At 34.0% G+C, this 13,190-nt stretch overlaps 2 protein-coding genes across 2 annotated transcripts; both read right to left on the bottom strand.

Annotated features, from left to right (window-relative positions):
• Positions 1–888: 888 nt before the first annotated feature.
• Positions 889–2,812, bottom strand: LOC143589815 (uncharacterized). Its single transcript, XM_077070467.1, has 2 exons — positions 2,673–2,812; positions 889–1,141 (listed from the first exon to the last, which is right to left on the bottom strand). The coding sequence occupies exons 1-2, from the start codon at positions 2,793–2,795 to the stop codon at positions 1,046–1,048; spliced, it is 219 nt and encodes a 72-aa protein (XP_076926582.1). The 5' UTR covers positions 2,796–2,812; the 3' UTR covers positions 889–1,045.
• Positions 2,813–4,124: 1,312 nt separating this feature from the next.
• On the bottom strand, positions 4,125–6,603 carry LOC143589814 (GDSL esterase/lipase At5g41890-like). The gene is made up of 5 exons (XM_077070466.1): positions 6,195–6,603; positions 5,488–5,608; positions 5,136–5,388; positions 4,552–4,810; positions 4,125–4,462 (listed from the first exon to the last, which is right to left on the bottom strand). Exons 1-5 carry the CDS (start codon positions 6,544–6,546, stop codon positions 4,221–4,223), a joined length of 1,227 nt encoding a protein of 408 aa, XP_076926581.1. The 5' UTR covers positions 6,547–6,603; the 3' UTR covers positions 4,125–4,220.
• Between the last annotated feature and the right edge of the window lie 6,587 nt (positions 6,604–13,190).

Genomic DNA, 13,190 nt, shown 5'->3' with positions numbered 1-13,190 from the left:
TGCCAAATGATAGAGGCAAAACCACATGATAAGAGGATATGCTCGGCTGATTACGTTATATTGGTGCAAAAGACACATATTTATTTATTTAATTATTACTTTGAACATATCCGATCAAAACTGATCAAGGATTCAGAATTGCTCGGTGTTGGCTAGGAGTTAAAACCACTTGAACTTCCATACCATTTCGAATGCACACGAGGATTGCGAAAATAACTAAGAATGGGTCGCTTAAAGAAAAGTTAACAGTTTGGGAACAATTATATTAGGATATTTATTGGTTACAATAGTGACTTTTAGATTAAAAAAAGTTTCAAGTCCAAAAATATAAATATGAAATGTGTTTTCTACTATAGTTAGTTTTCAGTGTTTCATGTTAATTTGTGAATACCTTTTTGCATCGAAACAGAAAGCAGACAAACAAAAGTTGCTTCGTCGACCCTTTTTTTCATAAATTAATTAAAAACAATTCAAAAACTCGATTTCATAATGGAATCACCAACTAATTCAACTTGCCCCGCATTTTATTTCATCTTCTTTCCTCCTCTCCTCCTCTCTCGTCCATGTCTTTCGCCTTCCCTCTCACAATAGTTTAAACGCAACACATGTACCCACATGCATAACCTGTAAATGGCAGCCTCCACCAATGCAATTTTTTCCAAAATTTTGCCACATCTACTAAACACACCCAGGTGGTCTTATTGGTTTCATTAAGCTTGAACAAATTGATGAAATCACATGAAAAAATTGTCCAGTGAAGAAAAACATAAAACTCATCCTGGTAAAACATGTCAAACGAAGAAAAACATAAAACACATCCAGATAAAAGTAAGACTACATTCAGCATGGACTTTGTGGGAAATGTTGATAAAACAAACAAAACAAACATTTAGTCAAAGATGTTTATTGGATAAAAGGTAATAAAAAACAAAAACGGCTCGCCTAATTCACCATTCCACAAACATAAAAACGAAACTAAAACATAACTTAAAACATAGTACAAAGTTGAATTAACATACAAGTAACAGATGTGTAAGGGGCTTCCTTATTCTGCACTTTCAACCGGCTTCAGTGATTCAACTTGATTCAAATTTTCCAATGAAGATATGCGCCTGTCTAGAGATTTATAAAGGTTGCTCATCTACACGACCAAGGATAGCCAACAGCTTGTTAGAACTTCAAACGATCCTCAGTTAAAATGAGAATGAGTTTATTTAGTCAATACTTTTATCATTATTTAAAATATATAAGAAAAATAGAAAGTCTCAGCTGCAGATCTGTTAAACACACAACCTCCCACACGAAAACCAAGGCAACATGTATTACCAAATAAGCTTTATGCACAACCAGAATTCTTAGCTTACATGTCTATATAAGGCTATGTGTAGTGGAGGGGCTACAAAATGGGGCGTTTTGTGCCATGTGGTGCCCAGTAAGCAAAATGTGGGTTTTTGTTTTAGGGGTGTAATGGTGTTGTAGCCCCTATATATATATATATATATGTATGTATGCAAGACACATGTGAATATAATAATAATTAAAGAAAAGGAAGACAGGGCGAGAAGCAGTGGTCGACCCCCCCCCCCCACAATTCGCCCATTTGTAGCCTAGGGGGACGGTGTTGTAGCCCCATTATCGCCCCAAAACCACCCAATTTGCCGGCCATTACACACACCCTAAACAAGAAACTTTCTTTTTTTACATCTCTCAGGGAAGCATCTATAACTCTATACTAAAGTTGTACAACTTGAATGTCACAATTCACAAAATGATTAAAAAGTCTAGAAAATAGTTACCTAAACTTCTAAAGTATAATGCCAGATAGGCCATGTCTTAACCCATGCCAATTAACTGCAATCAAGACTAAGCAGTTGACTCGTATACGTGTATATCAAATATCAATCTATATATGCCACTCAGAAATACACCTACAGGTTTACCAAGAGTTACTTCAGAAGTCAAACCCCAACAAAATCATCATAATACAACTAAAATTAACAAATTCTATGAAAGCAGGAACAAACCTCTTGTAACGCTATGAAGCTTGCGAGATCTTTGTTATTCTACTTCACCAAAGATCTTATTTGATGCTAAGTTTTACTGTAAATGACGTAAACTTTTCAAATTCAAGAAAAGTCTCTATTTCTTACTCAATCATCGGTGCAGCTCAACACACTATATTTGTCAATTAGAAAGGAGAACTTGAATCCGTACAAATTTGATGTCTTGCATAATCACTTGAAACAAAACAATAATATTTATTTAACCTAATACAATGCTATCCCCAACTCCCCATGCTGTTCAAAGATGCAATCTAAGGCATGATGCAGAACATAAAATTCACGCTCGCCTATGCAGTTAATGCGGAAAAATATCGGATATCGCGGTGGGATATCGGTAAGATTAATATCATGGAGAATTAATATATATATATATATATAGCAATTTAACACTACTAATTTAATATACAATCATACCATTAACAAATTAACCTTTTGAAACTTGCAAAACACTAACAATTGTAGCAAGTAGGAACTGATTAAGACTTAAAACATTAACATTAAATAATAAAAATTGAGAATTAAGATTTAAAATATCAATATTGATACTGAGATCCACTAATAAGCTACCTAGGGTTTTGAGCTTGAGGTTTTAAGAGGCAATAATAATACCTGTTGAGACATGGATTGATGAGCAACTTTATAATCTTTGTGAAGGTAATAAAATCCTCCGGCCGACGCCACCGCAGCGCCGGCGAAGAACGAAGCCAACCGCAGCCTGAGTGCGTATCCCATCACTTCTCCGATTATAATTATTATAGATTGTGAAAAGAAAACAGAACAAAATGAATAATAAGTTAATAACTTATATTTAGTATATGGGCTTTTTGAGTATAACAGTTACTGGCCCATATGCTTTACATAACATAAAAGAGCCCAGCTCATGTGGAATCTGTATTCTAGTAAAGAAATTATGAATTTGAAAACACGATATTTTAAACGGGCATTTATTTTTATTTATTTTAGATTAAAGACCGTGTAAAAGGGATTACGTTTTAAAAGTTTGCAGGTTTACCACTAGAAATATCAAGTTAGTCGTAAAAATTAGGGGTGTGTACGGTTTGGTTCGGTTTGGCTATTAGCATTAACCAAACCGATCAGTTATCAATTCGATCGGTTAATAACCAGTATCAAATTTGGTCTAAAATTTTGCTTAAAAATACATGAAATAAAGGCATAACTACATGAGACAAATGTATTAATATATGAAATTTTGATATTAGTACATGAAATGGAGATATAAATATATGAAAATGATAGTATTAAACTATTAGTACATATAATACATGAAATAGAGAAAAAAAGGCTAGAAAATATTAAAAAAAATGAAGAGTTCGGTTCGGTTTCATTGGTTTTCGGTTAGGTTTCGGTTAACGATTCGGTTATTGCTCGCCTCTAGTAAAAATAGATAATTTCAAATATATCTTGTTTTGTCACTCTTTTTGATTTTTAAAGGTTGAATGAGTGAACCTCAGCATGTTGCTACATCATAGTATGCTGACCGCCAACCACCGTTTGCATGCTCAAGGCGCTCACAACTCGTTGTAGCTCTCTTATTCTGGCATTAACTTGTAAGTTTTCTTTAGTTTAATCCAGGAGTGGCTCAACGGGAAGTGAAATAAAGCAAGGGATTTAGGTCCCCACTTGATCTCTAAGACCCCCAAATTCTAAACACATAACACATTACATACAAGTAATTTTGGTTTTGAGATTGTTTGACGAAAAGGTTTGTAATCTATAACTATACATTCGCATAGATGACATAAGAGTCACATGACCGAAAAAGAATATTTTTCTTATGAAAAGGGCTTCAACTTTACTACACGTTTTGAGCCCAAAAGGATTGAGACACGACCTGGTTTAATCTTGTTTTCTAATTGAAGTTTATTTGTGTTTGTTTTTTGTTTAAATAAGATAAACTGATTATTTTGTTGTAAACACAACAATAGCTGCTATCTACCATTTTTTCATATTCTCTTTCGTCACAACTAATCATAGTAGATCACATTTAACTTGGCAAAATGATGAGCCGAAAATGAATCACATGAATTGTTCTAATGCACATGAATACGTAGCTACACAAACGTCCAGTTTAAACATCTCGAGTCACATATGACCTACTACTACAAACATCACTCAAGAATCCAGCAACACACTTGCTTAAACCTTGTAATTGTGAAGCTGGCGAACGTTTAGAGGAGAACATATGTTTTCATCGCCATTTAGCATATGTTGTGCTATGATGAAATTCGCTGCTTGCCCAGGGTGATATGCATCCCAGAACAAATACTTTGATCGATCATCGCAAATGTTCGTGCTAATTTCATCCTCATCGCCTATTCTTAAGCAAAAAGATAGCGGAAAGAATTCTCCACAACAAGGATCATTCACATTCTCAAATCCTGCACAATAATTAACTAGAGTTACCATAATTGTACTGCAGAAGCTATATAATTATCATGGTTGGATATATATACGATTAATAATATACCATAGTCGGTGTAGTTTTGTAACATCCCACTAATGACATCGTATGAATTTGCATAGACAAAAACTGAACCCGAACCCATCTCGTGATTTAAGTTGTGTACTGCGGTACGTAACTTTTGATTGTATCCCCGGATCAACATGTTCATTTCTTCGTGGCATTTTCCCACCGGAAGGAAGTGTATAGACCGAACAAAGGGTATGCAACCAAGAGGCCCTATGTCTACTACAACGACTTTCCGAGCCCCTAGTTTATGCAAACGCTTCGTCAAAGACAAAAAGTTAATCATAAGTAAAGAAACTGTGATTATATACCACGAACCATTAAAAGTAACGATCTTTTCAAGAGGTCGTCATTTGCAATGACTACGCCCTTTATAAAACATTGTAAAGTGTAGATACCCTTAATAAAAGTTTTTTTTTAAATATTGCAAAATTACCGAACGGATATTTTTGTCGCAAGATTAGAGACGGGTAAGTTGAGCCACAATACCGTCACGGGATTTAGCCGTTGAAAATATCCATTTGTTATAGTGATGATCACATTCATGTAGAATCTTACTAAAAAGATAACAGAAAAAAATGTACCTTGAGATGTAAAGTCATATTTGAGACCATGATGTCTTGTAAAGTAGTAGGGGAACCATCATAGTTGCCAACAAAAGGAAGATTTGGTAGGAAGTAGGTTATAATATCATTTGATCCAATCGTTAACGAGAAGATCGAATTCTTTAAGTGATCTAGTGTACCGTTTTCTCCCATCTTCCTCACCATTTCAGCTCTACTTGCCTCAAAATTATCGATTTGTGTTCTTAAAGGAAGACGTCCAACCTGCACAAGTTAAGATTTTTATTTCGAAACACAAATATAATCTTATCTTGTTGCATGATTAGAAGAAAATACAAGAATCTGTTATTGAATTCACATACAAAGAGGCTTACCAGTTCCATCTAGTATACCAGAAGCTCCAGACGCGTAGTTTATGCCACCTTGAGTCGCATGTGATGCTGCATTAGCAGCTAGAGACGGTGGAGACAGTGTTTTGGCGCCCAAAGCTTGCGCTAATATGAAATCATAATCGTAAAGCGAGTTATTCATCTATACACGATTTTTTAATATCAATGTTTTATAGCTAGAGCATATACCATACATACAAGTTACCTTTACAAACATCTCTATTCATTTTGTACATCATCAACAATCATTTACTGATTTACATATATACCTTTAAAAACACACCAGAAACAAACATTCTTAGGTACCTTAAGTATCAAGGAGTGTAAACTAAGTGTCATTCTAATGATTGAGAATTATAGTTTAGCAGTAGATTAATAAAAATGTAGATTTAGGAGTATTTTAAATATGGGTGTATGAGTTAAAAGGTATATTTAGTAAAAGGAACATTGCATGTGTGAGTTACCCGTTTAAAAATAATAGTTTTTTTTAATGAATGATCAATTACATAACCAAAAAAAGATAAATATATGTCACAAGGCAGGCGTTTGTTTAGATAACTAGTTTTGTTATAATATTTGATAATTATCCTAAACCGATTGTTAATAATCAATATTTACTCATGTAACATAAATCTCACAATTACTTAAAAGATGGTAAACCTAAAGGAAATGAAAGTGGATGGTTTAGTACCAACAAGGTCAACGATTGTGAAACCATTTGTGTATCTTCCGGTGGGCTTACCACCGGACGGAGTAAAATCGATGCCATAAGGAGAGTAGTCAGCCTTCGAGAGACTTGGCAAGTAATTATTGTTTCCAGCATCGACAATCGAGTCCCCAAATGCAAAGTTAGTGAAGGAAACACAACACGAAACATGAAGCAAGCACAAAATAATGAAAAACAACGAGTGTGTGCCCATTTCGATTTTGATTTTACTGCGTTGTAGAGGAGATAAAGTAGCTAATTTATAAACGTATATATGTTGGTGATATGTTGAATTTGACGGTAGTTGTAGTACTAGTAAGTTTAGGACAGCATACATGCTGCATGACGACCATATCCGAAGGAAAAGATACTTGAACAAGTCTAAATGAATTGGTCCATGCACATGTCATTTGTATTGAATCACCCACCGCCCAAGATGACAGATTCACGGTAAATATGAAATTAATGAATGCCTTCTATTGGTACAATAGTTTGTTTACAAGAAGTGATAATAAGATATATGAAAAAAGATCGAATAAGAAGTTTGATTTTCCTAAGAAGGCTAGAAAGGAGAGTATTTTAGTCTATTACCTTAATATTAAAACCCACTTAATTTAATTTCAAAAATCCATTTAATTAAAACCCACTTAATTAAAACCCACTTAAATTTTCACTCATCTCCTACTACCACCACCGCCCACCGCCACCACCTTGCCGGAAAAGTCTTCGGAAATTTCGCCAGAAAATAAAACACTATGAAAAACACAATGAAAAGACACAATGGAAAAAACACTATGAAAATAAAAACGCAATGACAAAAAAACAATGAAAACACAATGTAAAAAACACAATGCAAAAAACACTATGAAAAAATAAAACACAATTGTATAACACAATTTTGTAAAACGCAATTATGATAAAACACACTTTGTAAAAACCCATGAATTATTTATTTATTTTTATAAAGCAATATGGTACTCATATAAAAGATAAAAAAAACACTCGTTTTTATGGTGAAATTGTTTTGAAAAAAAATGTCGTATAAAAAAGATATGGACGTTTTAAAATGATGGGGGAATTTGACATGTGTCTTGCATGTGGAGAGGGAAAGTCAACAAATATGTTATCCCTATTATGCCCTTACACTTGTTTTACACTTGATGATCTCTCTAATCTAATCTCAACCATTCAATTCTCAAATGAATGGGACAAGAGTATTTCTTATTATTTTTAGGAAAACTAATCTTCTTATTATAACTCAACCCTAAGATATATATCTATACAAACTTGAATTTATGTATCATATATACTAGGTTAGAAACCCGTGTGATACACGGGTTTAAAAAAAATTAAATCTCATTCATTATCTTATTATATAATTTTATTCTTCATATTGCAATAAAGGTGTTATTGAACAAATCTCACCCCCTCATTTTTTACTAAATATATCCCTCCCTCAAACTTTTCATTAATACAATTAAAACATTTCTTTGTTTCTTTGTTGCATTTTTTTATTTTATTATTGTTATTGTTTTTAATATTTTAGAAAATGATTTTTTTAAATAACAAAATATCACCTTTTTTTTATTTATAATAAAAATGGTTTTACTCAATTCAAATAATATACAAGAAACTTAACAGTTATAATGAGTTTTATATTTGTTTGTAAAAGTAAAAAAAATGTGTACTGGCCAAATCGATTCTTATGCGTTGCGCCGACTGACACGACCCTTCCAGTTTGCCAACTATAAGAGAACACAAGTAGCAAATTTGACCCGTTTACTTAAAGGTTCGAATATAAGTTGAACTTGCCCAACATGTTCCAAGTCATACCAAATGTGGGTCTGTTTCAAGTGGAACTTGTTGTGACCCAATTCGTAAATCAGAGTAAAAAAACTGTTGCAAAGGTTTAATTCACAACAAATAAGTATCTCACTAAAAACCAAACCATCATCCCTCCCTTATATAAAACAATTTCGAGATTCTTATATAAAAGATACAACACAAATAAATCATAATATTAAACAACCAACTTAAAAGAAACAAATTTTATTTCAAGCGCCCTACTCATGATCTTACAATGATTTTTATAGAATCAGTTTGCAACACCCATAACACAACCATTTCCCTATCATTTTTAGCAGTCACTTATACTTTACGGTCTCAACTTACAAGATTTTAAATTAAAAACAAAAACAAAAAAAATTAGTGTTGATCCTGTAATAGACAACTTAATGATAGTCATCCAAGAAGATATGAATTTTGCTTCATGAATATAAATTAATATAAACAAAAAATCACTATGATACCAATGTATTACGGGGATCAAAACAACTTTATTTTTATATTAGTCTAACCCAAAATTGTAGTTGATGCAAGTTTGTATAATATCTTGACCTGCAAATGAAGTATAATAAACACAATGATTTCACTATTAGTTAACATGTAACACAAAAAATTCACATAATTATTAGATATAAAAGAAAGAGTAATGGTATGCACCATTATCAATCAACTATTCTCATTGAATGTCGAATTATGTGACTTTAGCAAAAGTTATGAATACATATAAAAAAGTTTATTATATAGAATTAAAAGTAATAAGTAATCAAGTGAGATGAACCATTTTCGTATTGCTCAGAGTAAAGACAAATAATTGCACCTTCTGGGCTGGTCACCAATAAATAAAAAACACACAACACAAATTTACACACACTAAAATGAGTTTCAAAGGTTCTACATACATTCTTTTATTCTATTTTTTTACTTTATTTACTATTATAAAATCATAGATAAATCATAAATATGGAATGTTTAAAATATTTATTAATGGTTGAAATTAGAGAGTTTTGACTTTCATTGTTGAGCAATAATGATGTCACTTGGCACAAAAATAGAACAATTAGATGATATGTGGGCAAAACAATGGTTTTTGTTTATTATAATAATATATTTATATAGAGAGTAAACTTAAAATCGTCCATCGGGTCACTTTAATCCAAAAGGACGGATTTTTTTTGCATCTAGAATATTAAGGTTTATATCATCACTGACAACGCCCACCACCACCAACACTGTAAAACTTGGAGCAACACCAACTTGAAGGACCCGAATGGATAATATGAAAAGTACAAGGGTGGTACGGAAGATCTCAAGGGGCGGTTCGGTGGAGATCCAAAGTTCAGGGACTAAGTTAAATAACTTGGTGTCATGAATATCTTTTATTTATTATTAAATAAATTAGAAGTCTAGTATGTTTATGTTTCCTAGTTTGAATAGGATTAGAATTGTGGGTGTTATATAAACCCCTCATTAGTTTTCTTTTGGTAGAGTAGAGAAAGAGAGTCGAAAGTATTTGTTCTTATTTCTTATTAATGAAAAAAGTCGCATAAACGTTTTATGCAAAATCATGTTTGGTGTTCTTGATTCACTTGTCTAAGGTTTAACAAGTGGTATCAGAGCCTAACGATTCAGGCTCGTGTTTCCGATTGGTGGCAAGTCTTGATTGCGGTAGTAGTTCTGATCAAAGACATAAGAGGCCAAGAAACCGATCACGGTTAAGAAACGATTCAGATTGCTACGAAGAGAACCGGAGGCAACTTGAATATTAATTGAGGGCCATCCGCATATACGTATCCGAAGCAAGAAAATAATTCGGAAGTTTTGAAAAGATCAGTCTGTTACTTTTGCTGTTCGATTGAAACGTAAAAAGAAAGTTTTGCTGCTATCTATTTGTGTGGTCCCCAGCGAAGAGAAAAAGAAAAGAAGGCAGGGGCAATATATTAATATTGTTTGTGGTTGCTGTTCATCGAATTACAAAAATAAAAAGAAAGGTTTTTTTTGTGTGGATTTTGGTGTTCGTTGCTACCAGGAGGCTGAAAGCAATTTATTATTTGTTAATATAATATATTGGTTTCTTTTGATGAAGTTAATTCACTACGTGAGCAGTTGCTCCTCAAGAATCAATATTCCTACTTAAGAATTGTTTTTGTCTGTGCGAAGAGCACCACCGTCAATTAAGAAAGAAACGTGACGATGGCAGAATTGCAAGTGGTAGGAGGAATCAAGAAACTGAACCAGAGTAACTACAAACAATGGTCGACGTGCATCAAATCGTGTCTTCAAGGTCAGGATCTTTGGTAGGTAACGAACGGTACCGCGACGAGACAACCCGCGAACGATATTAATGGCAGTATCGGGAAGTGGCAGGTGAAAGCGGGCCGAGCGATGTTTATCATCAAGACAACAGTTAATGATGATGTTCTTGATCACATTCAAGATTTCGAATACCCAAAGCAAGCGTGGGATACGCTAGAGACCTTATTCACGAAAAAGAACGATGCTCGATTGCAACTAGTCGAAGGTGAGTTGATGACGATTTCTCAAGGTGATCTTCCTATTTAACAGTATTTTCGTAAAGTGAATAATTTGTATCGCGAGATTGGAGAAATCGATCCACAGTCTCGGGTTAACGATGCTCGTATGAAGCGGATACTCATCCATGGTTTAAAGCCGTAGTATCGTAGCTTCGTTACCGCTATTCAAGGGTGGGCTACCCAACCGAGTATTACCGAGTTCGAAAATATTCTTGCCGGACAAGAAGCCTTGGTAAAACAGTTAGCCGGTGTGTTGATTAAAACCGAGAGCGAAGCCTTGTATGTCGGAAGAAAGGAGAAGCATCGGTTTAGTAAAAATCATAACCGTTATGGCGAGAAAGGTAAGAGTAAATATCGGGAGAACGAGAAACGTGACCGACCCAAGAAGAGAGAATGGAACTGGAAGGGTCGGGTTGAAAACTGTGAAGAAGATTCATCGGATGAAGAGAACTGAGACAAGGAATCAAGGTACCAACCAAAGCAGTTTCCGTTTAGGTGCCATAACTGTGGACAAAAAGGGCATATGGCAAGGTATTGTCGAGAGTCTAAGAAGGAAGGTAATGCAGCTGTGGTTAAAGAAGAAGAACCATGGGATGTGGAGGCTAATATGGCCGAGGTCCAATGAAAATACGCAGTTGACACCGAATTCAAACCGAACCTTGTAGATGAATGGTTTGAAGAATGCTCATGTTGGTGGACAAGTCCGAAGGAAGTGCGAGAGTCGCCGTTAAAAGTAACCATGGAACCATCTATTGTTATTTTGAATCTAGATGATGAGGAAATCATGGTTGAAGAAGAAAATACGGTTGATCAAGACGTAACCGTGACAGTAATCGAACAAGACGAGAAATAAACCGTGCTGGATGAAGTGCACGAGGAGGTAGTTCCGTCTCATGTTACGGGTGGTCATGGTGGAATAGAAAACGTTAAAAATCAACAAACCAACAAAGTTGACGTTGGAGTTTGCATGAGGTTCATGCAAAGTTCGGGTGATCCGAATGAACGAACGGATAGAGGACTTGAGTTCGAGAGGGAGCATGCATCGAGTGGGAATGGAAGAATTGTTTTGAGTACCATGATAGTTGGTCATGGAGTTGAGAAAGCAAAAGTTGTTTCCCATCTGAAAACGGGTGATGCAGTTCTAAATAGTGGTAATCTCGAAACTAGCTTATTTTTCAACGGGAAAAAGAATCCGCGGGTAGTGTTATAAAGTCGAATCCAAGAATCAAGCTCAATGAAGTGAGAGCGTTACAAGGTGTGAAGGATCTTGAAGGAACAATGGAAGTTGGTATTGAGAGGGAGTGTAAAACTTGGAGCAACACCAACTTGAAGGACCCGAATGGATAATATGAAAAGTACAAGGGTGGTACGGAAGATCTCAAGAGGCGGTTCGGTGGAGATCCAAAGTTTAGGGACCAAGTTGAATAACTTGGTGTCATAGATATATTTTATTTATTATTAAATAAATTAGAAGTCTAGTATGTTTAAATTTCTAGTTTGAGTAGGATTAGAATTGTGGGTGTTATATAAACCTCTCATTAGTTTTCTTTGGTAGAGTAGAGAAAAGAGGGTCGAAAGTATTTGTTCTTATTTCTTATTAATGAAAAGAGTCGCATAAACGTTTTATGCAAAATCGTGTTTGGTGTTTTTGATTCACTTGTCTAAGGTTTAACAAACACAACCCTCTCAAAATTTTCTGCTTAAACCCAAGAAAAGGCCCCGATATCTAAACAAAGTTCGTGTTCGATAATCGCATATTGCAAACAAAAGTAGAGGGCGTTGATCGGATAGAAGAAGCGAGTAGAATGATGGTTTAATTACGTAGCATATTTACACTACACTCTCTAGTTTAATCATATTTTAGTTAGTCCTTCAAGAAGAAGCACATTCACACTCCACACCTTCTAGTTTAATCATACTTTAGGTTAGTCCTTCAAGAAAAGCGCATTCACTTTATAAGCAGTAGCCCAACACTTCGGCCCATTAGCACATCGATCAGCTTCTTTATAACTCACAAGCTGGCACAATCATACAGCACACCAACATTTATATATTTAATAGTTTTTATCTCTCGTATTGCGAGAGTTGTTTTATATTATTTGTTTCTAATATTTACTTATATTTTAAATTTTTATTTTTTTATTGTATGAAAGTTAATAAAATACTTATGATTTGATGATAAATTGTTTCACAAATAAATGAGATGTTATAACTCGGTTTAAAAGTTATATGGGTTTGATGAGACCCAAAACCCGTTTACTTTTTTACTATAAAATTGGTTTTTTAATTATATATAATATATTTCTCTTTTTAAATAAATCAGATAATAATTTTTAACATATCCCTACTTTATGAGATTTTTATATCAAATATTTGGTGAAATTAATTTTTTATTTAATGAGATGTTATAACTCGTTTAAAAATTATCTAGGTTTGATAAGACTCATACCCGTGAATTCGGGTCAAATGCATGAGAAGCATCCATTTAAAAATCAAGCAAATCTGGCGACTTCAAAAAAAGGGGGAGCGACCACATCACAACACGTAGAATTTTTATGGTTTCGTTTATATATATTATATTATAGATAGTTAACTACACTTTTTT

Source organism: Bidens hawaiensis, unplaced genomic scaffold (assembly GCF_021521415.1).
Source record: "Bidens hawaiensis isolate Kalapana, Puna unplaced genomic scaffold, B.hawaiensis_p1.1 tig00037826_1, whole genome shotgun sequence".
NCBI classification, from domain to species: Eukaryota; Viridiplantae; Streptophyta; class Magnoliopsida; order Asterales; family Asteraceae; genus Bidens; species Bidens hawaiensis.
This window is presented reverse-complemented; position numbering and strand designations above follow the sequence as displayed.

What these genes read in the sequence shown, in the direction of transcription:
- LOC143589815 (XM_077070467.1), bottom strand. Translation starts at nt 2,795, where the DNA reads ATGGGATACGCACTCAGGCTGCGGTTGGCTTCGTTCTTCGCCGGCGCT. An exon ending in ATCAATCCATGTCTCAACAG is followed by an intron (nt 1,142 to 2,672) that starts GTATTATTATTG and finishes TTGGTCGTGTAG; the next exon opens with ATGAGCAACCTTTATAAATC.
- LOC143589814 (XM_077070466.1), bottom strand. Translation starts at nt 6,546, where the DNA reads ATGTATGCTGTCCTAAACTTACTAGTACTACAACTACCGTCAAATTCA. An exon ending in CACAATCGTTGACCTTGTTG is followed by an intron (nt 5,609 to 6,194) that starts GTACTAAACCAT and finishes ATTTCATATTAG; the next exon opens with CGCAAGCTTTGGGCGCCAAA. An exon ending in GGTATACTAGATGGAACTGG is followed by an intron (nt 5,389 to 5,487) that starts TAAGCCTCTTTG and finishes ATAAAAATCTTA; the next exon opens with ACTTGTGCAGGTTGGACGTC.